At 43.5% G+C, this 27,164-nt stretch overlaps 1 protein-coding gene and 1 non-coding gene across 3 annotated transcripts in view; one reads left to right on the forward strand and one right to left on the reverse strand.

Moving 5' to 3' along the window:
* Nucleotides 1–1,350, reverse strand: part of SLC9A2 (solute carrier family 9 member A2) — a 95,508-nt gene extending 94,158 nt beyond the window's left edge. The window contains exon 1 of one of the 2 annotated variants that reach the window (XM_087863241.1): nt 773–1,350. In XM_087863241.1, coding sequence (XP_087719367.1) covers nt 773–1,064 — 292 coding nt within the window. In that variant the 5' untranslated portion in view covers nt 1,065–1,350. The remainder of the gene's footprint in view (nt 1–772) is intronic. The other variant, XM_045771858.2, reaches the window with a different exon arrangement.
* A 22,494-nt stretch (nt 1,351–23,844) lies between these two features.
* On the forward strand, nt 23,845–23,952 carry LOC123776092 (U6 spliceosomal RNA). The gene has a single exon (XR_006775268.1). It is a non-coding gene; the product is annotated as a U6 spliceosomal RNA (small nuclear RNA).
* The last annotated feature ends 3,212 nt before the right edge of the window (nt 23,953–27,164 follow it).

A 27,164-nucleotide genomic window follows, 5' to 3' on the forward strand; every position in this document is an offset into this window, starting at 1 on the left:
TAAAATAAAAAAGTATTTAAAATATAAAGTAAAAATAATGGAAAGCCCCATGATCACAACAAAAGCTTATGTGGGGGGGGGGATGAAGATGAGAAAATACATTCTGAGCTTCTGCTTTCCAAATGAGAGTTAAAGAGATAGTTTGAAAAGTGGGTTAATGATCTTTAAATATGCATCTCACTTCGATGGCCTCAGTCGCCTAAGAAAAAGCTTCCTGGAGAGTGACAGCCTCAACGCAAAGGAGGGAGGAGACAGGGTGTTCCTGTCGCAGCTGCAAGCACTCAGTTGTCCCCGGTCCCCTCCCAGGCACTTCATTAGTCAGGTGCAGGGCAGGGTCTGTGTCATGGCCAAGGCGCCTCTCTCTCCTCAGAGCATCCAGGGCTTTAACCGTTTTAGCCTCCGTGCTAGCCTGCGCCTCTCTCCCAATGACAGATAGGAATAAACCCCAGCCCGCTCGCCTCCTCCCTCAGTAAACAGGTCTCTGCTTTGGCAGAGCACTGTACCAGTTGGGCTGAGGCAAAAGTAAGCAGCAAGTCGCTGAGTTCATATGGGCTAATAGTTTGCGGCTATTTCAAGGCCCATGTCCACTTAAGAACCAAAGCATGAAAATGCTCCTCCCGGGGTCCCTTTCGAACAGAAGCTGCTTTGTCGCCCCTGCCCTGATCCACGGGGAGGTGGCCACGACCCAGAGGTCACCTCGCCGACTCGGACGCCCACCCGCGCTTCCCCACCCGATCGCCCTCACCCCAGCCGGTGGCTCCAGCTCGCTCACCTATCTTAGCCAGGGAGGCCAGCAGGATCCACAGGGTGATCTCGAAAGGGATCTGCACGTGGGGGTAATCCAGGGTGAACACTGGCAGTCGACTCTCCTCGAACGGCGTCGTTCCGGGAGCCACCACGCTCGCGGGGCTGGGCGGGCTGGAGCTGGCGCCCATGGCCCTCGACGCGTCCAGCAGGGTCTCGGCCAGGGTGCCCGCCGGCCCCGCCACCTGCAGGAGCAGCAGTAGCAGCAGCGGCGGCGGCGGCGGCGCCCGCAGGCTCCGCCCGGTGCCCGCGAGCTCCATGGGGTCGACTCCCGGCGCCGCCGGCGAGCCCCGCGCTCGGCCCTCAGCGCGCTCAGCGCATCGCTCCCGGGCAGCGCCGCCCGCTCGGCCGCGCACAGTGCGGAGCAGAGATCGCCGCCCGCTCGGCCGCCGCGGGGCCGGGTCTCTGCAGCCGAGGGCTCGGTCCCCGCTGCGAACGGGCACACCGCCTGGCCCGGCGCGCACCCTCGGCCACCCTCAGCCGCCCTCCGCCGCCGGCCGCCGGCCCATGCCCCGCGCGCCGCTCGCCGGCCACAGCTGCAGGCCCTGCCCCGGGCTGCCCGCGGACGGGGGCGGGCGCGGGGGCGGGGCGGGCGCGGCGCCCGGGCCGCGGGGCGGGAGGACGCGAGCACGGGGCCGACGCGCCGCGCACCTGCCCGAGCCCGCGGGCGACGCGGGGCCGCGCTCCCCTCTCGCCGGCACTGCGCGCCCAGACCCCCACCCCCGGAACCAGCCAGCTCGGGGCGGAATCGCGCAAGGTGGCCGGAGCTGTCCCCGCCCCGGAGGCAGCGTCGGGCGTCCCTCCAGCGAAGGGGCCGGCGCGACCCACGCGTCGCGCCCTTTCCCCCGCAGGCTCCTACGAGGGGACGCGGGGTGTGCTGGGCACGCGCGGAGGCGCGGCCAGCTCGGGGTCGGGAAGGGAAGCCGGGCCCCGCGGGGGTGGGCGAGCTACCCGCCCGGCCCGGGAGCTGCGGAGGCCGGGACACACTGTGGAGCTCTAGAGGATACAGAAAGTTGAGAAAAGCCTCATTTTGTTCCCCTTCTTAGGGTTATCACATAGCGTACTGTACGGGGCATTCTGTCTGCGCGCTGAAACTGCCTGTGCGGGACTCCGTGTTCCCACGCTCCCACGGAGCCCTTTCCTTTCTCCCTCCACCTTGCCCTGGTCTCACTCCCCGTATGTACCCCCGTCGCTTCCCCCTTTTTTCTCCCTGCCCCCGGTCACGAAGAAGAAAAACATCTCTCTCTGTTTTTCAGGCTTAGAGGTGCACATGTCCGAGAGCAACAGAAATAGAATTATTTCGTGAAAAGCCAGTGATTTGCCTAGCTCAGATTGACTTGCTCCGCTAATTACAGGACGGGTTGTGGTTAGGAAAGGGAAGGAAAGGGAGCGGGATCTCCTTCTGGATCTGAGAGAGCTTGCAGCGCCAACCGCTCCCCCCACGCCCCACCCCCGCGTTCGAAGCGCAGCCTTCTTACAAGGGAGTCTTTACACTACGCTGCTTGCAGTCTTCTTGTCCCAGCATCTTTATCACCATTAACTGAAAGGAACGTAAAAGCAGACCCGTTGTCACTCAAATAATTGAAACAATTTTCCCTTCTGTATTTAGGAAATAAAATCCTTCTCTTTTTTTCAAATTTTTTGAATGTCAAAACATGACTGCTACTATTAAGCACTCACATTTCAAAATTTAAAGCAGATTTCTTTCTTCAAAGTTCTGACATAGGGAATCCATGAGATGTCAGCAGAGGACACAAGGAAAAAAAAAAAAACTCTCCACCTGAATAGATGCATAGAAGGAACAGTCATCTTGAGACTTTGAAAGTAATACAGGGACAAATCCAGAATAAAATGGGAGGATTCTAGGAGAAGACAGAGTACTTCGGTTAATATTTCATAAAGCATTAGCGTTTCAAAAGTGCAACAAAACTGAACGCACGGATGTCCTATCTCCTTAAAAAGAATCATTGAGCCATCCAAAAATCTGCCTTCCTATCTAAATTCACTGGAAATCATTAAAGGTATGTGCTTCGTAGTCCCCGAAAGGAGCAGCAAATAATAACTTTGTAAAATTGTGTGGCTCTACATGGGAAACTCCATGCAAGGCACTTAATCTGTATTTTTGGTCAATTATCACAAAGCCCCAGAGAGAGAAACATTATTGTACCCATTTTGCAAGGGAAGAATTAGATGCAGAAATGTTTAAAAACAAACACACAAACAGATGTATCCAAGTTTACAAATCGAATGGGAGTCTAAAAGAAATTTAAATAACCTGGCCATGCTAACACTGGTTTCAGCCCACCCTCTGGTTGGGGACCAGTTTCCCATAAATGGCAGGTTATTTTCTCAAGTGCTTTTAAATATAACAGTGGAGGATAATTTAGGGATTGTCCAAAAAAAAAAAAAAGCTATAGCAGCATAAAGTTTTATTTGCAGTAAGGAAATCAGGCCAGTTCTACGAGTCTGGTGGAATCATAGCAGGGCAAGGGCACATTCAGACAATAATTTCTACGCGTTTGAGTCACATAATGCTTTTAAGAATGATCGTGGGGCGCCTGGGTGGCACAGTCCTTAAGCGTCTGCCTTCGGCTCAGGGCGTGATCCCAGCGTTCTGGGATTGAGCCCCACATCAGGCTCCTCCGCTATGAGCCTGCTTCTTCCTCTCCCACTCCCCCTGCTTGTGTTCCCTCTCTCGCTGGCTGTCTCTCTCTGTTAAATAAATAAATAAAATCTTTTTTTAAAAAAAAAAGAATGATTGTGCATCAGGGGTGCCTGGGTGGCAGAGTCGGGTGGGCATCTGACTCTTGGTTTCAGCTTGGGTGGTGATCTCAGGGTCATGAGGTTGAGCCCTGTGGCAGGCTCAGCGCAGAGTCAGCTTTAGATTCTCTTTTTCCCTCCCCCTAAGTGCACTTCTGCTCCTGCTCCCTCTCTCTCTCTCCCCCTCCCTGAAATAAATAAATCTTAAAAAAATATTTTACAAAAAGCAAGATTGTGCATCGTAAACAAAAAAATGAATTACAAATCTACATTTCTGGGATCTTACTGCCCAGATAACTGTAGAAATTATAGACTCCAGATCACTTCACTTTTATAAATCTGTTATTGTAGGTAAAGATTAGCAACTTTTTCTCATGTTTAGAAGAGTGTTCTTTTATATAAATGGAAGATGAAGGTCTTAGTTTTAAAAACAATCTTTTCATCTTTCCCCCAAAGTAAATAAGAAAGAATTAAGCTACACCCTCATACTGACAAGGACTTGGCTGAGCCATTTTTCAAAGGGCCCTAGGACTAGGAGCTCACCCCCTGAAAGTGGTACCACCACCTATTACTGTACCCATGAAACGACTTAAGGCAAGATCATGTCTCTATCAGGTTAAAATCCTTCAGTGACTTTTCAGCGCCATTTAGAAAGATTAAAATCCTACAGTGACTTATCTGATTTGACCTCTGCCTTTCACTCCCACTACCTTAGGCCCCCTACCCTGACTACCAATGCATTATGAAGTCTGATCAAAATTCCAGTCTCCCTTTCACCTCAGGACCTTTGCACATTCTGTCCTTTCTCCTCTCTGCCCTTCACCGTGTTAATTCCTCCTAGGGTCTCTCTGCTCAAAGACTCAAGGGCTCTTACCTGACACCTGCCTTCCTGTTTTATGCCCTCTGATATCTGTCCATACTTTTCTGTCTTAGCATTTCATCATTTTACTTTCCCCCCACTAGACTAAAAGCTCTGTGAAGGTAAGGATGATCGATTTGATTCACTTGTTTACCCTTAGTTCCTAGCACAGTGCCTAGAATAGAGTAAATACCACTTAGTATGTATTGTGTGGATGACAGCTCTCCTGCCTTAGGGATATGGGCCGTAGGCCTTTCCCATGGCAAAATCAGTGGCAGGATGGACATGAACAATTCCATATGAAATGTTTGCCTCCAACGATCCCTGGTTCATATTTTAGGATCTCACATCTCCTTTTTTTCCTTCCACCCAACACTTTGAAAATCCAATCACATGCCAGGATTTCTAAATATGTTCACACATTATAATTACCTGATTTGAGACTGACCTTCACATAGTAGCAGAGATGTGCTTACGAGGATCTCATGAACCCTCTCAGAGAAACTGGCGGATCTTTTCCTCTGCCCTCTGATCTGAAGCCGTCTCTTGGAATATTAGCGTATGTAATGGAATCCTGTAACGGGAATAACCCCCGCATCAGACAGTCATCAAGCTGGACAATACCTCTGGCATCACCAACACTCACCAAGCACATTGGAATTTAGCTTAAGAGAAAGCGCACCTTAAAAAATAAAAATGTAAGCTCCGCATTGCCTAGCGCAGGGCTGTTCTTAAATCTCCGCCTGCTGCCCTGGAAAGTTCTGGAGGATCTGGGATTTCACTTGGTGGCTTGCCACACTGACCTTGGAGCTTAGTGAGGTTGTTAAGTGTTGAGCCCCCCAGGAACTTCTGTGTGAAGGAGCAGGCTGGGATCTCCATACCCTAGCAGACAACTCCAGCCGGTTTGGTGTCTCAACCCTCTTTTTCAGAGGTGGAATGCAAGCTGACCAAGGGAAGGTCATGTGTCCACGGGGTGCAGTGGCTCCCCTGCACCACAGCGTGGCGCCCGTCCTCTCCCCACAAGCAGCAGCTCCTGGGGCCCCAGTCCACGGTGTGAGCTTGCTCCAGAGACAGGGAGACGCCACGGGCTCCCCTGCCAGGTACGACAGAGTCCCTTGTAATAGAAAAGAGAACTGACATTTCACAGTATTTATTTTTTAAATATTTTTATAATATTTATATTTTAACTTCTCCTTTGATCTACATTGTACAACTACTCTTGTGTGGTGATATTTCAAGTCAGAATCTTTGCCTCTAAAAAGTCAGCACTTGTAGTATTGTTGACTTGATAATTATTACATTTGAAAGTCTTAAAGTCTAAACTAGCTTCGTTTTTGTTTTGTATTTAAAGACAGTCCTCAGCAAAAATCTGGAGCCCTCTTCTCAAAGAGCCACGCTAACAAGGATCATGCAGGGGTGTGAATGTTTTATTATGTGCATGGAATTAAATGCTTTTCTCTCTTTTTAGCCAGAGACACTTGTTTCATTTCAGTGGCGAAATGCTTTGCTATCTGAAAAGCTACTTTCTGCAAATTGAAGGTTAACAAACAAGAGTGGTACTTTTAATATTGGAATCTTCTGGTATATTTAAAAATAAGATTCTGTCTCCAGATATTCAACCATTAAGCTTTTCAGAGCCTCAGTTTTCCTGTGTAAAAGAAAAGACTTGAAATAATGGACTTTATGTTTCTTTCTAAAAGGCTTAAATAAAATCTAGGATTTGAGTCCCACACATTTGCGTAAAAGAGACACACACCTACGTCCTATGTCTCCCTCCTTAGGCCCTGAGACATCAGGTGTGGGAGGAGAGGCTCCCTCTCCTTTAAGCTCCGTTGTGTTATGTCTCAATTCTGATATGCAGTACATTCAGAAAGAAAAAAGACAACCTCCCAGGAACTTCTGAATAGTATGCCATTATTACATATAAGGCACACCTATTCACCAATTCAACAAACATTTATAAAGTGAGCCTGTGCGGTTGCTAAGCACCTGCTACTTTCTACCTCTGGGGGCCCAATAAATAAGAGAACTTCAGGGGATTGTAGGGGAGGGAAGATCATTTACCTTCCACCCGTCTGAGTTTTTAGCTGACACCCCTATAAGAAAAGGTTAACAAGAGAAAAACAGAAGCTTATTAACATGTGTGCCTCGTGCAAACATGGGAGCTAGCCAGGGAAAAATGAGTATCTCTCTGGGTTGGCATAGAACTCAGGATGAAGTTCCATCTTTGTAGGGAAAGGGGAGGGGAAAGGATTGTTAAGAAAGATGAAGGGGCCCTTAGAATAATAGATGGGAGATGATAGTTCATGACACAGTTTGTCTGGTGCCAACTTCCAGTCTCCTCTTCTGTAACAAGTCAATCTTTCCTGGTTGATGAAACTCCTGGGAAGATGTAAGACAGCTGACTTTCTTTTGGAGAATCTGTCTTTAGGCAGATAAAGGGAGCTCAGAGAAAGCCTCTCCCTGCATCTGCTGTTTTCCAAAGTTGCGCAGCTCAAAGCAGTCTGGATACCCAAGCGGCATATTTTGGGGTAGCATATTCGTTCCGCTACCCTTCAGGATCATGGCAAAAATGCTTCTAGAAACGGTTGGAAATGAGGAATACCCTTGCAAATGTAGATTTTGTTTAGTATTCCAGAATGTAATCAACTGCTTACCATACCGGAAACAGAAATCCGACCAAACTCAAACCTGGAAATAAAGGAAGCGGAGTATAAAACACCAATCTTCCCCCAAGCGTCTTCATCCACTTCCTGCTGCTCTTGATCTGAAGTAATTCCTTAAAACTTCTTGAGTTTTAATTTTTCTCTCTCCCAAGGTCACTGTAAGGGCATGCTTGTGCCGACCTTACTTATTAAGAGTTCACTCTGAGAAAATCTCATCAGCTGCATCCAATGTGAACTCTGGCCCGGACTGTTCGGAAGACTGTTTCTCTGGATTCCCAGTGCTTCCCCAAGGCAAAACCGAGTGTGTATGCCTCTGAATCTCCATTCTCCCTTCTACAGTTCTCTTTATTAGACTTAGAACTTGAAAACTTCTTATAGAGACAACATTAGTTTAAAATTGAATGTGTCCTGTGTTATGCCCTGTCTTTGACCTATGTTTTGTTTTTTTTTTTAAGATTTTATTTATTTATTCGACAGGATAGAGACAGCCAGCGAGAGAGGGAGCACAAGCAGGGGGAGTGGGAGAGGAAGAAGCAGGCTCCTAGTGGAGGAGCCTGATGTGGGGCTCGATCCCATAACGCCGGGATCACGCCCTGAGCCGAAGGCAGACGCTTAACCGCTGTGCCACCCAGGCGCCCCTGACCTATGTTTTATTCATCCATCCATCCATTTATTTATTTGTACAACCAACCCTCAAGTATTTACTTAACTTTTTGAGACTCTACTGGGTGCTAAGCATTCACTGGGGCAGGAAATAGAGATAGACCCTATGAATCTTACCCTTAAGAACTATATACCATGATAGAAACAACAGAATATCCATAGCTAACATTTACCGATCACATGCAGTGAGAAAGGCTCTTTCTCAAAAGACTGTATGTATCATCTCATTAAATACCTTTGACATCTTAAAATTATAGATATTATTACTAGAGCCCATTTCACAAATGAGGAAATTATCAACAGAAGAGTCATGTAACTTGCCCAAGGTCACCCAGTTAAGCAGGTTTTGCATACAGATAATTTGGCCCTAGAGGCTATACTAGACACCGTGCTATAGAACGATGACGAAGGTGATAACGGTGGTGAGGACTGTAATGGTGATGATAGTGGCGGTGATCGTGGTGAGGATGATAGTGATGACGTGGGTGATGAGGGTGATGAAGGACAGTGATGGCAATGATGACGGTGGTGGTGGTGATGGTGATGTGTAACGGTGATGTTAATTACGATGTCAACATGAATGTAGAGCTTTCAGTATGTCTTTTACTTACTGGTACCAAACCATCCTATGCGATGAGCATTATCCCTCCCCAACCCCCGATTAGATATAGGATATGTGAGGCTCCACAAAGTTAAAAAAAAAAAAAAAGTGGATTAAAAGCTATTCAGCCTCTCAGTGACAGAGCTGAAATGAGAACAGAAATGTCTTTCCAGGGGTGCCTGGGTGGCTCAGTCGTTAAGCACCTGCCTTCGGCTCAGGGCGTGATCCCAGGGTCCTGGGATCAAGCCCTGCATCAGGCTCCCTGCTCTGCCGGGAACCTGCTTCTTCCTCTCCCACTCCCCCTGCTTGTGTTCCCTCTCTCGCTGGCTGTCTCTCTCTCTCTCTGTCAAATGAATAAATAAAATCTTTAAAAAAAAAATAACTTAAGGGGCGCCTGGGTGGCACAGCGGTTAAGCATCTGCCTTCGGCTCAGGGCGTGGTCCCGGTGTTACGGGATCGAGCCCCACGTCAGGCTCCTCCGCTATGAGCCTGCTTCTTCCTCTCCCACTCCCCCTGCTTGTGGTCCCTCTCTCTCTCTGGCTGTCTCTATGTCTGTCAAATAAATAAATAAAATCTTTAAAAAAAATAAATAAAGCACTTAAAAAAAAAAGAAAGAAAGAAATGCCTTTCCATTCTTGTAGGCTGTGCATCCATAGCCATGAGAGTGCCTCAAATTGATAGAAGCCACACAAAAAATAAATATCAAAGGTTATGGAATTCAGAAGTGGGGATCCAGGAACAAATAGGGGCCTTGGCACCAAGGGCTTGGGAGGCCCTGACAAGGCCTTTGACATTTACACTAAAATGGGAAATCTTTGAAAAGTTTGAACAGAAATAAGACAATCTGACTTCTGTTTTAATGGGATTCCTCCAGTTCTTGCCTTGAGAGTGGAGTTGAGGAGAGCAAGGACAAAAATCAGAGTTGCAGGTTAGGAAGCTTTTAAAATAAACCAGACGAGATATGTGATGCTAGTTTGTGTTCACGCAGCAGAAGTATTGATGGTAAGAAGTGGTTGGATTCTGAGTATGTTTGAATTATGGATGGATTTCGAAGGTAGAATAAACATTATTACCTGAAATACCAGACTTGGAAGGTGGGAGAAAAAGAAGAATCTAGGTTAACTCTAAGCTATCTTCTCTGAGCCACTGGAAAAATGAAGTTGCCTTGAGAAAGTTCTGGGTTTTGGGCTCCTGGGTGGCTCCGTTGGTTAAGCGTCTTCCTTTGGCTCAGGTCATGATCCCAGGGTGCTGGGACGGGGGCCCACATCAGGCTCCCTGCTCAGCAGGGAGTCTGCTTCTCTCTCTCCCTCTGCCCCCTCCCACTCATGCTCCCTTTCTCACTCTGCTCTCTCTTTCTCTCTCAAATAAATAAATAAAATCTTTTTTAAAAGGGGGAAAAAAAGAAAGTTCTGGGGTTTGTTGTTGTTGTTGTTGTTGAACACAGACAAGGAAGGTTGTGGAGGAGCTGGTTTAGAGGGTGTTTATCAGGAACTTCGGAAATAGCAAGCTTGGTGTGCCTACCAGACCTCCAAGTGGAAATGTCAAAAAGAGGTGAATATTCAGGTTTGGGATTTAGGGGAGAGGCTCAGAATGGATATATAAATCTGTGAGTCATCCGCTAATAGATTGGCGTATTAATTAGGGCAATACTGTTGCCATTACAGAAAAACGCAGCCCCTAGGTAACTGGAGCTGAAATTCAAAGCCAAAACCTTACTCCTTAAATTCATAGAAATTTCTCATTTCATTAAAGTCCAGTCCACAGTGGGGAATAGGGAAATCTCAGGGGAAGGGTTCACACAGTCATTAAGGATGTAGGCTGATCGAGTTCTGCCAATTGGTACCATCATCCCACTGGTGGAGAGGAAAAAGAATTGTCCATGGGAAATTTTTGAGGAGTACAGATCACTTCTACTCGTATTCCACTGGCAAGAAATAGACCAATGGTCATAATTAGATGTGAGAACTTGGAAATATAATCTCTGGCTGGGCAGCTTTTTCCCAAGCAACAACAGTAACTAAGGAAGGGGAGCACTCGTCTTTGCCAGTTAGCTGGGCACTTCTCCTGTGGTAACACTGAGACTACCTAAGGAGGAAGAAAAGAAGAGAGGTCCAAGAACTGAGCCATGGGATGTGCTGACACTTGGAAGTTGTAGAGCTGAGGAAGAACCAGTAAACAAAGATTGGGAATGCACGTCGAGAAAATAAGAGGAAACTCAGCTGAGCTCATCTCCTTGAGGCCAAATGAAGAGAGCAGTTCAGGGACAGAAGCATAAAAAATATCTGATGCCATGATGGGTTGAGTAAGATGAGGATGAAGACAGGGCTTTTGATTTAGAAACATAGGGGTCTGGGGACCTGAAGAAGAGCAATTTTTGCAGAGCACTACATGTTAAATCCTGACAGGTGGAAGAAGGGGATAGAGGAGAGGAATTGGAGACAGTGAGTCCCAACATTTATTACAAGGATTTTACTGTATGGGGAAGGAAATAAATAGGGCAATAGCCAGAGGGAAACAGGGGGTCAAAGAAAGAAAAATTTGTGAAGACTGGAGAACTCACAACATATTTGCCTACTGAGGAGCATGATCCAATGTAAAGGGGGGGAAATGGCTTAGAAGAGAAACAAAAAAAAATCCCTGAAGCACTATCCCAGTGAGATGAGAGGGATGGTATCCAGGAAGCCGGTGGAAGGACCGGGCTCGTCTGGGAGCAAGGCCAGTCTATCCCCAACAGCAGGAAAGAAGGGCACAGACAGGTCAGTGAGCATTTGTGATGACAGCAGCTTAATGGGTTCTGATCTCATCGCTTCAGTTCTTCAATGAGAGTGAGGTTAGGGAGAGTGGCATTGGAGATTTAAGGAGAAAATGAAAATATAAAATATTCGTTCAAGGACAATTGGAAGGGTGAATGACTAGGCATATACATTATGAATTCCAAACGGAATTGGCTTTCACTTGAGGTTTATAACCAGGAATATAAAAAGGGACCAGTCCGTTCAATTGTGTGTTTTCTGGATCCACATTCTCTTGCACAGGGGCAGGCATGCAGTGGGCCGATCAGATGACCCTATACTGAGGTTTCACCAGACATGTGGGACAGAGTGAGGGGCTTGAGAGCATATGCAAGGGAGTGGTACAATGGCAATAATAAAATGGCATTTAAGTCAGTTAGGACCAAGGGACCAACAGGCACCAGGGAAGACAAGGATTGATACATTTGGGGTATTTGAAGGAGTGAACCGGAAAGATATGAAGGGGCACTGGAGAGCAGAATGTTTAATATTTGAATTTATTAATGAATTTATTTATTCTCACGTAGACTTTGATTTATTAAAAAGGGGCTGCACGAGATGCCCTGCAACAGATGACTGGATTAAGAAGTTGTGGTCCATATATACAATGGAATATTACTCAGCAATCAGAAAGAATGAGTTCTCAACATTTGCTACAACATGGACGGCACTGGAGGAGATAATGCTTAGTGAAATAAGTCAAGCAGAGAAAGACAACTATCATATGATTTCTCTCATCTATGGAACATAAGAACTAGAATGATCAGTAGGGGAAGAAAGGGATAAAGGAAGGGGGGGTAATCAGAAGGGGGAATGAAACATGAAAGACTATGGACTATGAGAAACAAACTGAGGGCTACAGAGGGGAGGGGGGTGGGGGAATGGGATAGACCGGTGATGGGTAGTAAGGAGGGCACATATTGCATGGTGCACTGGGTGTTATACACAACTAATGAATCATCGAGCCTTACATCGAAAACCGGGGATGTACTGTATGGTGACTAACATAATATAATAAAAAATCATTATTAATTTAAAAAAAAAAAAAATAATAAAAATAAAAAGGGGCTGCAAAAGGTTAAAGTAATTTGTGAAATGTGTTCAGACATTGATTTGTTCATTCAACAAATGATTATTCAACTGAATTCTTTTAGACTTTGTGACAGGCTTTCATCATTGTACAACATGAAGTATTTTAACTAATGAAACTCATTATCTCATAGGTTGACACAAATCGTACATGGTAATTCAAGCTTGAAGACTTCGGACTCTAGAAGCAAATGAACAGCCCATAAGATACTGGCTTTATAGACTCAAGTTTATATACCAATATAAATCACAATTTATTTTTGCACAGGGACATGCCTGGGATTTCTTCAGAACGCTGTACTTAAGTAAAATGGGCTATTTTGTATTAACTAATAATTTATCCCTAATATGAGCTTTTATATATATATATATATATATATATATATATATATATATAAGCAAGATTTAAATTCCATAAAGTATTTCCAACTAATTTCCAGCACTTAATCTGAGCTAGAATTTACCCAGGCTGTTAAAAAAATTACCCTGATTTTCTCTAGGAACCGACTTTCTTCTGGGTCATAGACATTACTTAGAGGTAGTTTTGTCAATTCTAGAATTCTGAGGAATATTATACAGAGAAAAATCCTTAAAGAAGACCTCATATGGCCCTTGACTGGTTGCTTACAAGATAGTCCATGGCTCTTTTCCCTGTATTCATTCATTCTTTGTCCCCATCCCTCCATTGCTTGCCCCCGTCTAGGAACGTGAGCCGCTATTGGGCAGATGCCTTAGGGTTTGGTAGAATGGTAGCGCTTGGTAAATGCTCAGCCAGTGGTTGAATGAGTGAAAAAAAAAAAAAAGTGAATTGTCTTGATTTACTGTCTGGACATGCCCTACTTAATTCTTAGAGAATTCTTTTTCATTCCGTTTGTCATTCTGTCTAATGTTTGCTCTTTGCACTTTCTTTTTTATTTTTTTATTATGCTATGTTCGTTACTATACAGTACATCATTAGTTTTTGATGCAATGTTCCATGATTCATTGTTTGCGTATGACACCCAGTGCTCATTGCAATGCGTGCCCTCCTTATCCATCACTGGGCTAGCCCATCCCCCCACCCCCCTCCCCTCTGAAACCCTCAGTTTGTTTCCTGGAGTCCATAGTCTTTCAGGGTTCTTGCTCCTTGGACTTTCATCTCAACTCTCCCTCAGTCTTTATTACATGCTTTTTGCCTTGTAAATTATACCCATAAAGAGCAAACGCAATTCTAGCCTGCAACTGACTTTTTCTACTCAGGAGTCCTGGGAAAGTCCTCCTGAATTGTAACATCGCACTGGGGGCTTCCTCCTTAGGTGAAAATGACCATGTGGAATGCCAAAGACAACTGACTAACTTGAAAAGAAATGAACAGGTCCATTTATGTGACTGCCTCAATGAAAAGTACAGAAGTAATTAGATACAACAAACCAGGTGAATAGCAATGTCTTTGCCTCTCTGGATATGTCACTCTTTCCAAAGGAGTTATTACAGAGCTTCCTTCAGAAAATGAAACATTCTCGTTTCCTTTTTAAAAATTTATGTATTTATTTGAGAGAGAGAGCACTCATGCGACCGCACAAGTGGGGGAAGGGGCAGAGGGAGAAGTTGAGAGAGAATCTCAGATGGACTTCCCGTTGAGCACGGAGCCCACGTGGGGCTCGATTTCATGACCCTGAGATCACGACCTGAGCTGAAACCAAGAGTCAGATGTTCAACCGACTGAGCTACCAGGTGCCCCAGAAAATGGAACCCTTTCAGCTCAAAATGTAACCCCTCCACTCCTTCTAAAATGAAAGTGATTGCAATCATCTCTCAAGTCAGCCTGAGTTCCAGACCCACCCACCGCCGGTCTCTGAGGCTAGCATTGTGCCAGTAGCAGGGTAAGTCCTCACAGACATTTCTGAATGAGTCAAGCTGTTGTATTTTAAAACTTAAATATATGAAAATTAGATCTCAAATTTATTATGACAATGGGAGATGCAAAATGAATGAACCTAATAAATAGGAATGATGGGAAACCAGGACCAAGACGTTTCCCACCACCCCATGTAAGGGTCCCTTGTGTTCCTTCTTAGAAAGAAAATTGGAAATTAACGCAGAACCATACTGCACATCACTTCTAATTTGATTAATACACTACTTGCCTTTTTCATTTTTATGTTTTTAGAAAACAGTATATATTTCCTGTTTGTGCCACAATGTCAGAGAGAGAACATTTTGCTCACTCTGGGTTTAGAGAATTGAGATAATTCTGATACATTATTTGTTAAGATACTTGGCCTGGCTTCCACAGAAATTAAGTTTCAAATATCAAGAAAGTTTTACTCCCTAAAACTAATTTCAATGCATATTTTATGATATGAATTTAATATATTTAATGCTCTTCTAGGTTAGAATACAGATTTAATTTTACGAAAAATAATGCAATAGCTTTGAAGAGGTAAGTATACCTTAGGCCAACTAACAAGTACATATACTAAAGTACACACGACATAGTCTCCTGTTTTAGAGGGGCGGCTGGGTGGCTCAGTGAGTCAGGCATCTGCCTTCAGCTCAGGTCATGATCCCAAGCCCCCATCGGGCTCCCTGCTCAGCGGACACTCTGCTTCTCCCTCTCCTTCTGTCTCTCCCCCTCCCCTGCTTGTGCTCTCTCTCTGGAATAAATAAATAAAATCTTTAAAAATAAATAAATAAATATTCTCTTATATTACAAATAGTGATGATAATGATAATAATAATGGTACTGTTATTGTATTGTAACAGTGTGTGTCCAATAAAATAGACTAAAAACATACAAAGAGAGACTCACTGATGAAGGGCAGTATGGCATCAACATACGTGACTCATATATGCACGATCACTGGTCCTAAGTATGGAATTTCACGCTGCAGTGAGGTTTCCCTAAGAATTCTAGTAAGGAAGTAAAATTACCCTTCTATAAATAATCCCTTCTATGGATTAATTGGCCAAATACTAGACTTGATTGTTTATCAGTTCACATTCCTTTGATGGTCCCACATACATTTTATACCTATACTGATCATATTTCTATCTTGAGTTGTTCTTCCATTTTATAAGTGTGAATATCTTTTCTATCCTAGGGTTAGTTGAGAAAAAGTGATATGTGAATGCATGAGTGGCAAAAAACAAACAACAACATAGTGACAATGAATGTGCGTGATTCTTAAGGTCTCTATGTGGGTACATTTTTACAGCTTCACAAACATCAACTCCTTTATTTTTTCCATGTATGCAATTAGAGTAATTGTATCTACTTTAGAGAGCTGCTGTCACGATCGATTGCAAAAATGTATGGTTAAGCACCCAATGCAAGTCTGCACAGCATCCACACTAAGTAAATATTAACTGTCCTTCCTACACAGTCACTGGAAGTCCCTGGCAGCCTCGAGATCCTCTGTATCACCTCATGTAATGCCTAATGATCATTGATATCTCCCGATAACACTTAGGTCTTATCTGAATCCCAAGGAACCCTGAGAATATATATTTAGACTTGGTGTCACTTCATGTAAAGGGTGCCCGTCTGAACTGGAGGAAATATAACTCCTTCACACATATGGTTAAGAAATGAAATTCTTTGCCTTTATGGACCCAAGGGACTTAAATTTTCAATGATTCAAAATTAACCTGTGCTCTTACTTCTCTTTTTCTAATCACTTAGGCACTTATGGAAACAATCAGAAAGACATAAAATAATGAGGGTGAGGAGTGATTGGCTAAAACACCAGTTTATACTGTGTACTCACCCATCACTTTCCTTTGAATCTATAGGTACCCTGGACGTCCAGAATCACTAACGCCAACTGGGTGTGCAAATAAGAAACCAGTTTCAGTTCTACTAGATGAAATTTCAGGCCTATTTGGGTTTAAATTCAAGCCCAGGCAGGTTTGAGTTTTATTTTTATTTTTTAAAGATTTTATTTATTTATTCGATAGAGATAGAGACAGCCAGCGAGAGAGGGAACACAAGCAGGCGGAGTGGGAGAGGAAGAAGCAGGCTCATAGTGGAGGAGCCTGATGTGGGGCTCGATCCCAGAACGCCGGGATCACGCCCTGAGCCGAAGGCAGACGCTTAACCGCTGTGCCACCCAGGAGCCCCCAGGTTTGAGTTTTAGATTAAATTCGCCCCTACTTGGAATCATTTCCAACTACTCAAAAACGTGGACACGGTTACCACGCGCGGGAGTTAACGGTTCAATTATCCAAGAACTCTGTGTAGTCCTCGAAGTCGAAGGTTAGCAGAAAGGCCTTCCAACAATAATTTAGTAGGAAAACACACACGATGGCCACCAAAGCAGCCTCTTGTGCGAATTTACACTGGCTGGACGCTGTTTTCCCAGATGTTCGTGTTTAGTTGTTACATCACAGGAGCGTGCCCGATGACCCAGGCTTATAAACTGGAGCCAGATGAATCACTGAAACCCCAAGGGTTCAGGTGCCTTTTTAGCAATACTTACAGTGGGGCGTGACAGTCCCCACGATGCTAAGTAGTAGAAGGAAACATGGAAGTGAAATGTCCATGTGCCAATTCTAAGGAATAGCATCTCCAATTTCCCAACTGTGTGCGCAAACGCACACACACGAAGTCTTTTCCATTCCAATGCCTGCCTGCATTTACAGAAGAGAATGAGGTCTTAACAAATGCGCTGACTTAATTAAAAAAAAAAAATCAGTGCCATATCCAGGAAAAGAATTCTAACCTGATGTGTAGCTTGGTCTCTTCACATTCAGCTTAATCATCCTGGTAGCTTGATGGTCCGTCCCATCAGGTTAATGTACCTTGAACGTCTCCCGGTATCTATCTGGGACTGACTGGAAGTTTTCTTTATGAATGTCTGGCCTAAATAAAGATACTACATGAATAAAACATAATCACAGATGTTGCTGAGGCATAATGAGGTTCCATACTACTGGATTGCCATTATGAAATATTATATTTTTATCCAGGAGGGTGAGATTTAGGAAGAAAGAATTAGCTAAGGACACAAGAGAAAGTGAAATGATTTTTCTGACCCCAAAGAATGCAGGCACAACCTGATCTACACTCCTACCTGCAGAGAAGAAAGAATTGTGAAAAGCTTTTGTTGACTTGCCATGAAAATACAGGCTCGCTCAGAAGTTGAAATCAAATCTGGCTAAACCGAAGAAACTTTATTTTGCAACACACACATGCGCATACACACCCCTACCCCACCGCGCCACCCCCAGCTCAGCCATGGTGTGCGTTCCCAGCGGGGAAAGCCAAGCAGGCCTTTCCTGACACCAGCACCTGCTGCCTTCCGTGCCTTATTGTCAAGACTCCCGCAACCTTGCCTGCCCCTCTTTGGGCAAACAGCTGCAGAAGGGAGGTGTCAGGACTGAGGATAACGGCCTCCATGTGGTAAAGCGTAGGACCAAAGGTCAGCTCTGATAAGAAATCTCCAGACGCAACTAATGAATCATCGAACTTTACATCGGAAACCGGGGATGTACTGTATGGTGACTAACATAATATAATAAAAAATCATTAAAAAAAAAAAAAAGAAATCTCAGCAGTTGTTGATAGGGAGGAAATAAAACCAGAAAAGAAATCTCAACCCAGTTATCTTTTCCCCCTGTTCTCTCTTTACTCACTTAATGATGTCCTTATCATTCTCAGACTTCAGGTACCTGTCTATGGACAAGTGGAAAATTTTGTAATTGTCTGGAAGAATGAAGTAAGGCAGTCATGCTCCCATTCCTACGTGACTCTCTACTTTTATTACGGTCCCTGTTATGAATTGTACTCGAGTACATGATACACGTTCATAAATACAAGTCTGTATGTTTATGCGTTTTGTCTTGCTCTTTGTATCTGCGGAACAGAGTAAGGAAACCCAAATTATCCCTTAGGGCGGGCAGGGACTGTGCCATGTGTTTTTATAGGTTTCTCTCATGGTATGTTTCTATCTTTCTCCTCCTCCCCCCTTTACTTCTCTTCTTTTGCTTCTCCTCTTCCTCCTTCCTTGTCCTTCCGCCTCTCCCCCTTCCTTCTCCCTAATAGACCTTTCCTCTTACACACACAGGTACACACATGTACACGTGCATACATACACATATACACACCTCAGTTTGAAGCCAGGTATAGAGAACTCATCGACGATCTGGTGACTGTACAGCTGTATCGAGCTCACTCTTTCTATCTACCTTCTGTCTCTCTCTCCCCAGCGCCATACTTTTCTGCAGCTCAACAAGGTAGCGGGCTTCCTTTTCTTCATAATTCTCTCCAAGTCCCCTCGGCTCCAAACTTTTACTGCGTTTCAGCGGGTCAAGAAGCGTTCTCGGTGGGGCGCCTGGGTGGCACAGCGGTTAAGCGTCTGCCTTCAGCTCAGGGCGTGATCCCGGCGTTATGGGCTCGAGCCCCACATCGGGCTCCTCCGCTGGGAGCCTGCTTCTTCCTCTCCCACTCCCCCTGCTTGTGTTCCCTCTCTCGCTGGCTGTCTCTATCTCTGTCAAATGAATAAATAAAATCTTAAAAAAAAAAAAAAAAAAAGAAGCGTTCTCGGGTTGCTCTCAACTTCTTCCTATCATAAGTATCATTTGCCATGGTCCTAGGCAGGTGATATTATAGGATTTTGGCTTATAACGGAGACAAAGAAAACCTGGAAAATAGCCATCAAAGGAAAAAAAAGGATACGTCCATTTATCTAAAAGTAGTGGTCTAGCTGTGTTCATAAGAACACATTATTTGGCTTATATTTACATCATTTTTAACGACTGATGGGGCTTACTGCCTGAGTCCTAGTTATATTGTGAAGACAACCGAAACATGAAATCTTTTGGCTCATTCACCTTGTGTACATTCTACTCAAGGTAAGAGGTAGTTTACTCTTCAAAATGCCTGCGGTGCAATCTTCCTTTCACTATTTAAGAACCAGTTCTTATAAACCTGTTTTAAAGACCTACTGTTTAATTCACAGACATCAAACAAAGTTGTAAAACCAGTTCCTCTATTAGGCTGTACCAAGAAGAGCCTACTTCTTGTCATTAGACTATGCCGTTCTCTCATAATTTATTAATTTAAAGACATACTCATGGGGGCGCCTGGGTGGCTCAGTCGGTTAAGTGTATGCCTTCGGCTCAGGTCATGATCGCAGGGTCCGGGGATCAAGCCCCAAGTCAGGCTCCCTGCTCAGCAGGGAGTGTTTCTCCCTGTCCCTCTTTACCCATTTGTACTCTCTCTCTCCCCCTCTCGCAAATAAATAAATCTTTTTAAAAAATAAATAAAGGTATACAGATATTTTCCACCAACATTTTAGTGTGCTTCCGTCCTGAGATGTGTTACACTCTGGGAAGTGCGAATCTGCTTCATCTGGCATGGTTGTATCTTTTTTTTTTTTTTAAAGATTTTATTTATTTAGTTGACAGAGATAGAGACAGCCAGCGAGAGAGGGAACACAAGCAGGGGGAGTGGGAGAGGAAGAAGCAGGCTCCCAGCAGAGGAGCCTGATGTGGGGCTCGATCCCATAACACCGGGATCACACCCTGAGCCGAAGGCAGATGCCCAACCACTGCGCCACCCAGGCGCCCCAGCATGGTTGTATCTTGATTCAAAAGACTGGTTGAGACAATACCTATTTAAAGGTATTTCTTCTAATCTGATGCCTTAACACATAAAATTTTGACCCATACAGATTTTTTTCAAAATGTGTAAAGTATCATGGTAAATTACAGGATATTCCCCTAAGATATTGTGCATAAAGACTAAGGTAAGCAAATCAATTCACCTTGTCCATCAAAGTCACCTGAAAACAAACATAAGAGTATCAACAAGAGACTGAGCAATTGAATGTACATTGTTATGGAAAGCCCATTTTTATTTCTTTACTGTTGACTAAAGAATTTATTATTTTTGAGAAACCGATCAAAAATAACTAAAATTCTCAATTTCTCAATCAAGTCTAAGAAAATTTTGAAAACACAAAATAAGGAATTGGTTTTGAGCAAAACACACCGAATATCCCCAAATCTCTTGTCCCATTGTCCTTCTGGCAGGCCCTGCACTTGACAAAAGGAGGCAAGGTAAAGTACATTTTTTATTCTGCATATTTAGTGTACAAAATATCCCTACTTCCCTCGAGAAACAGTTTCATACAGTATCATACCGAAAACACTGTGATGAACACTGACTATTACACCATTATATGATGCTACATAAATTCGTTGAATAGAAGTGAACACAAATACAGACTCCTCAGGTTTTCAATATGCTAAGAGGATATCACAGCGTTGATAATATGAAGACAAATATTTGGATTTATTTTCAAACTCAAAATTCTTCTGGTGGTTCTTCACTGAGGGGTCTTAAAGGTGAAAAGGTAATTGTGTTATATCACCAAAGGAAATGCGTCTGGCATGTTCTTGATGTCTCCCTTCCCCCTGAGTAAATCAAGCCAAAAGTCGGCTTTCTCTTTATGTGTTCCCAAACGCTGCTGGAAAACAGCAAAGTCATTACGATTTGGAACATCATAAATTCACAGTACCCCACCACTCCTGGGACCTTAATGTCGCCGGAAGAACAATTAGGATTTCTTCATTTTCTCTCCCATTTTTTTTCAAACGCTCTCTATTTTCCTAAAGAATAATACTTCACCTCCTTCCCATACTTCTCTATCCTCCTTAGAAAGGAAAGAAAGAAAGAAAGAAAGAAAGAAAGAAAGAAAGAAAGAAAGAAAGAAAGAAGGAAGGAAGGAAGGAAGGAAGGAAGGAAGGAAGGAAGGAAGGAAGGAAGGAAGGGAGGGAAGAAGAAGAAGAAGAAGAAGAAGAAGAAGAAGAAGAAGAAGAAGAAGAAGAAGAAGAAGAAGAAGAAGAAGAAGAAGAAGAAGAAGAAGAAGAAGAAGAAGAAGAAGAAGAAGAAGAAGAAGAAGAAGGAAGGGAGGGAAAGAAGAAAGAAAGAAAGAAAGAAAGAAAGAAAGAAAGAAAGAAAGAAAGAAAGAAAGAAAGAAAAAAAGAAAGAAAGAAAAGGAAGGAAGGAAGGAAGGAAGGAAGGAAGGAAGGAAGGAAGGAAGAAGGAGGAGGAGGAGGAGGAGGAGGAGGAGGAGGAAGAAGAAGAAGAAGAAGAAGAAGAAGAAGAAGAAGAAGAAGAAGAAGAAGAAGAAGAAGAAAAGGAAGAAAGGAAGGGAAAGAAAGAAAGAAAGAAAGAAAGAAAGAAAGAAAGAAAGAAAGAAAGAAAGAAAGAAAGAAAATCAACAAGAACTCCTTCACCTACACCAGATCAAGCATTTACTTGCTTCCATACCATCTCTTTCTCTTCTCCTACTGAAGAGGGCCTCGATTCTTATCTAAACTTTGTTCTTCCATCTGAACTTCAAATGTCATTCTCTTGGTCTGGTCAGGAACATCACCATACCGATTATTCCCTTGCTCTTTGCTATTCAGTCTCTTCTTCCCTGCAAGTGGGCAAGCACCCTTCCTCCATAGTCTTCCTCCCTATGGCTTTGGCTGCACGTTCTTGGCCTCCCTGGCAAGATCCCCTCACCTGTCCAGCGTTTCCCGGTTGACCTGTTGGCTTATGTTCTTCCCCATTCTGTCCTTCTACTATGTGTATTCTCCATAAGCATTTTCACCCTCTCTCCTGGTGTTCAATCCTGACAAGAGTTGTGACTTATAAATCTACCACCAGCCCTAAGTTGTCTACTAAACTTCAGGTTCGTGTTTACTGTTAACTGGAAGACAATGCCCCCTAGATATCTTACAGGTGTTACAAATAAGACAATAGGCCCCAAATAGAGTCACTTATGCGAAGTGCTGTGTCCCAAAACCAAGACTTAATTTAATTACAGCTCTCCCAGAAATAGGAATCTTAAACCAGCTGACCAGGAATCATCTCACCAGCACTAATTAGGTAATCCTCCAGAGAAATCCCTGTCATCCCCCAAAGGAAAGTAACCTTGCCATAACCTTGCACGTGCCAATGTACCTCTTCTCCGTCTTCTTCGTTCCAACTCCTTTCTGCCCATATAAGTCTTCCATTTTCTACGGTCCCTCGGAGTTTCTTTATGTCTTCCAGATGGGATGCTACCTGATTTGAATTAATTTTTCCTCAAATAAACTCTTAAAATATTTAATATGCTTCAGTTTACCTTTTAACACAGGTAACTCAATATTTTAGAATAAAAATTATGTATTCCTCCCATTCATCCAATGAGACCCTTTCCTCTAATTCCTATTTCATTAAATGTAAAACCATCTACTTGATTAGTCAAGAAATTTGGGCATTATATTTGATTTCTCCCTCTCCATTCATCCTCCATAAAATCAAACTCCAAGCCCCCTCCCTGGGACTCCAAGATGTCACTGGAACCCATCCACATCTCTCTCCCCCCGCCACGTCTGCCCCTGGTTGTTGGACTGTCACCTCCAGCTTGGACACTGCAGTAGCTTCCCTCCTCCTGTTTTTCCACGTCTTTGATCCACTCTTCATTCTGTGGCCGTAGTCACCTCTCCACTCAAACTCTGGGCTGCATCTAACTACTTTCACTTCCCAGTCAGCTTGCCCTCCATCACCTCTTGTGTGGGCTAATATACCGCTTCTCCATCTTTGCCTTCTTAACTTGTACGTGTTGGTTAGGCTTTAGCTAAGGAAGGTTGTCAAACTTTCCTTCACACCAAGATTCTGTGTAAACTATGCTTCCAATGAACTTCCCTACTCAGTTGTCTGTGTCCAATTCTGAACTTCATAATGTCTGCCTGTCTTGTTTACTGTCGTGGTTCTAGAAGCTTGCACATAGTACCTGGCATAGACAAAATAGTCTACAGAATTATTAAATAAATTCATGAATTCATAAATGAATGGCTTTAGAACTAGTTAAATACCACATGGAATCAACTGGGCTGAGGGAGGGAAATGAAACACTCAGCAAGACAGTGAATGAGGACAAAATATTCTGTGAATTATTCCTAATGTCTATTCCCTACCACAAATTCTTTATAAATGCATTTATAAACTTACAACTTTTATGCGTTTGCAACAGATTTCACTAATTCCCCTTCTTCGCTCCTCCCCGTATCTATGCCATTTGTCAAGGAATTTTGCAAAGGTCACTAACCATGGGCAGGGCCCATTTCTCACTTCAGCTCTGGTTTCAACCATGATAGATGCTTTGGCCCACAGGTAGATGTGAAAGATGTGAAAGTAACAGTGTTGGTCTGAGTCTAAGACTCAAGAGGCTTGGCACGTCTCTGCTGGACCTTTTGTGCCTCAGCCAATGCCATGAGAAGAATATGGCTGTGCCCACCCACTGATTTCAGGAAGAGAAAATGACACCCATGGAATAGAACCACCCCAGCCAAGATGCTTCAGCTGAACCCAGCTTAGGTCACCTGACCCCAACTGATTTCTACCCTTGGTTGGTCTATAAATGCTTATTGTTTTAAATCACTATGTTTTAGGATAGATTTTTATACCAAATTTTTGTGATGGCAGTAACTGCCTGGTATATCTGTCACTTGAATGTTTAGGTATAGCTATTCCAGAGAATGGTTATGATATGTACTTGCCACTGCTCATTAAAAAATAATAGTTTGGGAAAAAATGTTTACAGCACATATATCTAACTAAAGAGTTGAATCCAAAATATATGAAGAACTGGGCTAGCTTTGGCAGCACATTTACCAAAGTTGGAATGATACAGAGTAGGTTAGCATGGCCCCTGTGCAAAGATGAATGCAAATTTGCAAAATACATAAAGAACTCATAAGAAAAAAATACAAACAACCTAATTTAAAATGGCAAAAAAACCCACCCACACCTGAACACATATTTCACCAAAAAAGTATGCAAAATAGCCAATAAGCACATGGAAAAGTCTTCAACATCATTAGCCATCAGGGGATGCAAATTAAAACCACAATGAGATACCATTTCACACACGTTAGTGGGGATGTTATAAAAACAAAACAAACAAACAAACAAAAAAAAAAAACCCTGACAAAATGTTAGTGAATACCAAAAGCAACTAGAGGTCTCATCTATTGCTGGCAGGAGTATAGAAATGTCCAACCACGCTGGAAGATTCCTTTGCAATTTCTCATAAAGTTAAACTTGCCCCATGACCCCAAAATGTCACTTCCAGGTATTACACAAGTAGAGTAGTATAGACTTTATGTAAAGAAGTAAAGACTATATGTCCACAAAAAGAGAAGACGTAGTAGCCTTATTCATAATTGCCTTAAACTGGAAATGACCCAAATAACCGTCGACAGGTGAATGGATAAACATACTGTGGTAAACTCATACAGTGGAACGCTTCTCAGTAAAAAGAAATTAACTACTGACACACACAACACTTTGGATAAACTTCAAAAACATTATATCAAGCCCCCCGCCTAAAAAGCACAAATTTTATTATTCAATTTATATGAATTTCAATATAGGCAAAACAAATCTATATGTTAGAAACTAGTGGGTTTTGGGGGGGTTTGTTTTTTGTTTTTTTGGGGGTTTGTTTGTTTTTCTCTTAGGGGAAATAGTGCAGAACTGACTAGAAAGAAGCCTGAGAGGATTTTCTGGGGTTTTGGAAATGTTTTCTAGTTCCACAGACGGTGGTTAAATAGGTATATATGATTGACAAAACTCTTCAGAATGAATACTTAAAATCTATGCATTGTATGTAAATTTTACAGCTACATCCATACGATTATTCTAGCCAAAGGGGATGGGGAAAATATATGCATAGATGAGAGAGAAAGACACACACACACAGAAAGAAAGAGAAAAAAATCAAAACTTAAGACTACACTTTAAGGGGGCAGTTGCAGTGTTTTGCAACCATTTGATAAGGGAAGGTGCTCTCCATACCACGATTTAATAACAAAAAGGAACAGTACTTTCTATGGGGAACATGTGATATTCGTGAATGAATGGCTGCTACAGACGGTCCTGAGGTAGCCACAGTGAGATCTCCTGAAGACCCACGCTGCGGTAAGAACACTGAAGCCTACAGAGAGCAGAGGAGACCACAGTTTTGGCGCAGCAAGACATTGCTGTACAAGGTAGCATGCGATAGGTAGACCCTTGAGGCTGATGTGGCGCTTTCCTGCCCAACAGTGCACCCATAGAACTTTCGAGACCTCAGATTTCCTTGAATTGAATGACTTTCTCTTGGGCTCTACACCTGGCAGAACATCAGACCGTGGGCAGCTGTGGCACCTAATTATCTGGCGGGTATGTTTATTTGGTACCATCTTTGGTGCCAGTGTAACAAAGGGAAAAAAAACTTTTCCCTCTACCCTCCTAGGTTCTCCAGCTGGAGCCCAAAAATAATTTGACACAATACAGATGAACAAGAGAAAAGCAGAATTTATGAAACATGGGCAGCATACAGGCACATTGGGAGAAACTCAGTGATGGGGAACTCAAAGGGGTGGTTTGAACTTGGACTTACATGGCATCCTAACAAAGAATGATAAATTTGTAGGGAAGTGACAAGAAAAAGGAAAAAGAGTTTTCAGGCTTCTAGGGACTCCAAACTGTGGGAAGGCGACTACATGGGAGAAACTAATGGAGAAGGGGGGCCATCTTCGCAAACTTTGTTTGTACAGGTCCATTTTGGTGCCAACTTTCCATCTTCTGCATGGTCATAGAACTTCCCTGGGCAAGGGCATTTGGGGCAGTTTTCATTTTCAGAAGCTTCTGCTTTGAGTCAGATAAGAGAAGATCTGAGAAGGTTTCTTTCTGCGTCTCTTGGTTCTCCTTATACCAAAGCAGTATATTTACGGGTGGCATATTCTGATCCTAGCTAGTAAGCTGAGATGACAGTATTCATATTTAGGGCTAAGTCCTTATTTTTACTAATCTTGGAACCTGGAGATCAACAAACTTCAGTTCTCCTCACTCTGTTCCATGGGCCAAACCTGAACACCACCTTATACCATGGTCTAATCGTTTTGTTTAAAAATGCACCAGTCCTTAACGAGAGCTGATAATCTTGCCTTCTAGATGGGTTCACACTAATCCTTTTTTTTTTTGTAATTTAGATTTAATACTTTGTATAATACCATAGATGAATTCCTGAGGAAATTGTATATAAGCCATGATCAAATCATGTCCACACACTGGAAGGACTCACTACTGAACGGATTCACTAGAGGAAAATTAGAAGGAACCCCTCTCTATATAATTGTGCCAGCATCCCTGATTTCAAGCAGAAGGAACACATTGATTTTCTTAAAGAGGAAATGGATGCATTGGAGAGACAGCTGGGGCTCAGGGCAGTAAAAGCTTATGTTCCGAACCAGACCATGGCCACAGAGCTCTGGAGTGCTGTGTGGTGAGAACCACGGTCAAAGTCACAATGCAGGCACCGAACACTCACACAGCAGCTCCCACCACAATGGCTGTGGCTTCAACCAGCGCCCTCCCTCTTGGGTCGTTCTCCTAAACATCAGCATCCCCCAGAGGATCCCAATGTCCAAAGGACTGTCATGGGACCCCTGCATGGGGCCTCCTGTTTTGACCCCACAGTTTTCATAGAGAGATGTGGACTGTACCGTCCACCCCAAAGGTACAGGAAAGTACAGTTCTCCAAAGGGCCATCCTTGGGTGCCTGGGAATGGTGAAAAGAACTGACAGTGGGGGCTGGCAGCCCCAGATTGACAAATGTCAACTACAATTTTGTTCATAGTTGAAGTGTTTCAAGTTGATTCAACATGGAGACAGTTTCTTTTACCCATAAAACTGGCCAAAATTAAAGCATCCATAATGAGTATTATTACTAAGAGTGCTGGAAAGCAGTCTCCCTGTGCTGTGGGTTAGCATGTAAACCGATACAATTTATTTAGGGAGCAATTTGGCAACTTCTATCAAATTTCAGACTATGTAATCTCTTTGAACCCACAATTGACTTTCTAAGACTGAAGAGCAATCCTTTTTATTTTTTTTGCTCATGTGTCTTTTTATCACTAAATAA

This window comes from Ursus americanus, chromosome 7 (assembly GCF_024610735.1).
Source record: "Ursus americanus isolate L20-20 chromosome 7, mUrsAme1.1.p, whole genome shotgun sequence".
NCBI classification, from domain to species: Eukaryota; Metazoa; Chordata; class Mammalia; order Carnivora; family Ursidae; genus Ursus; species Ursus americanus.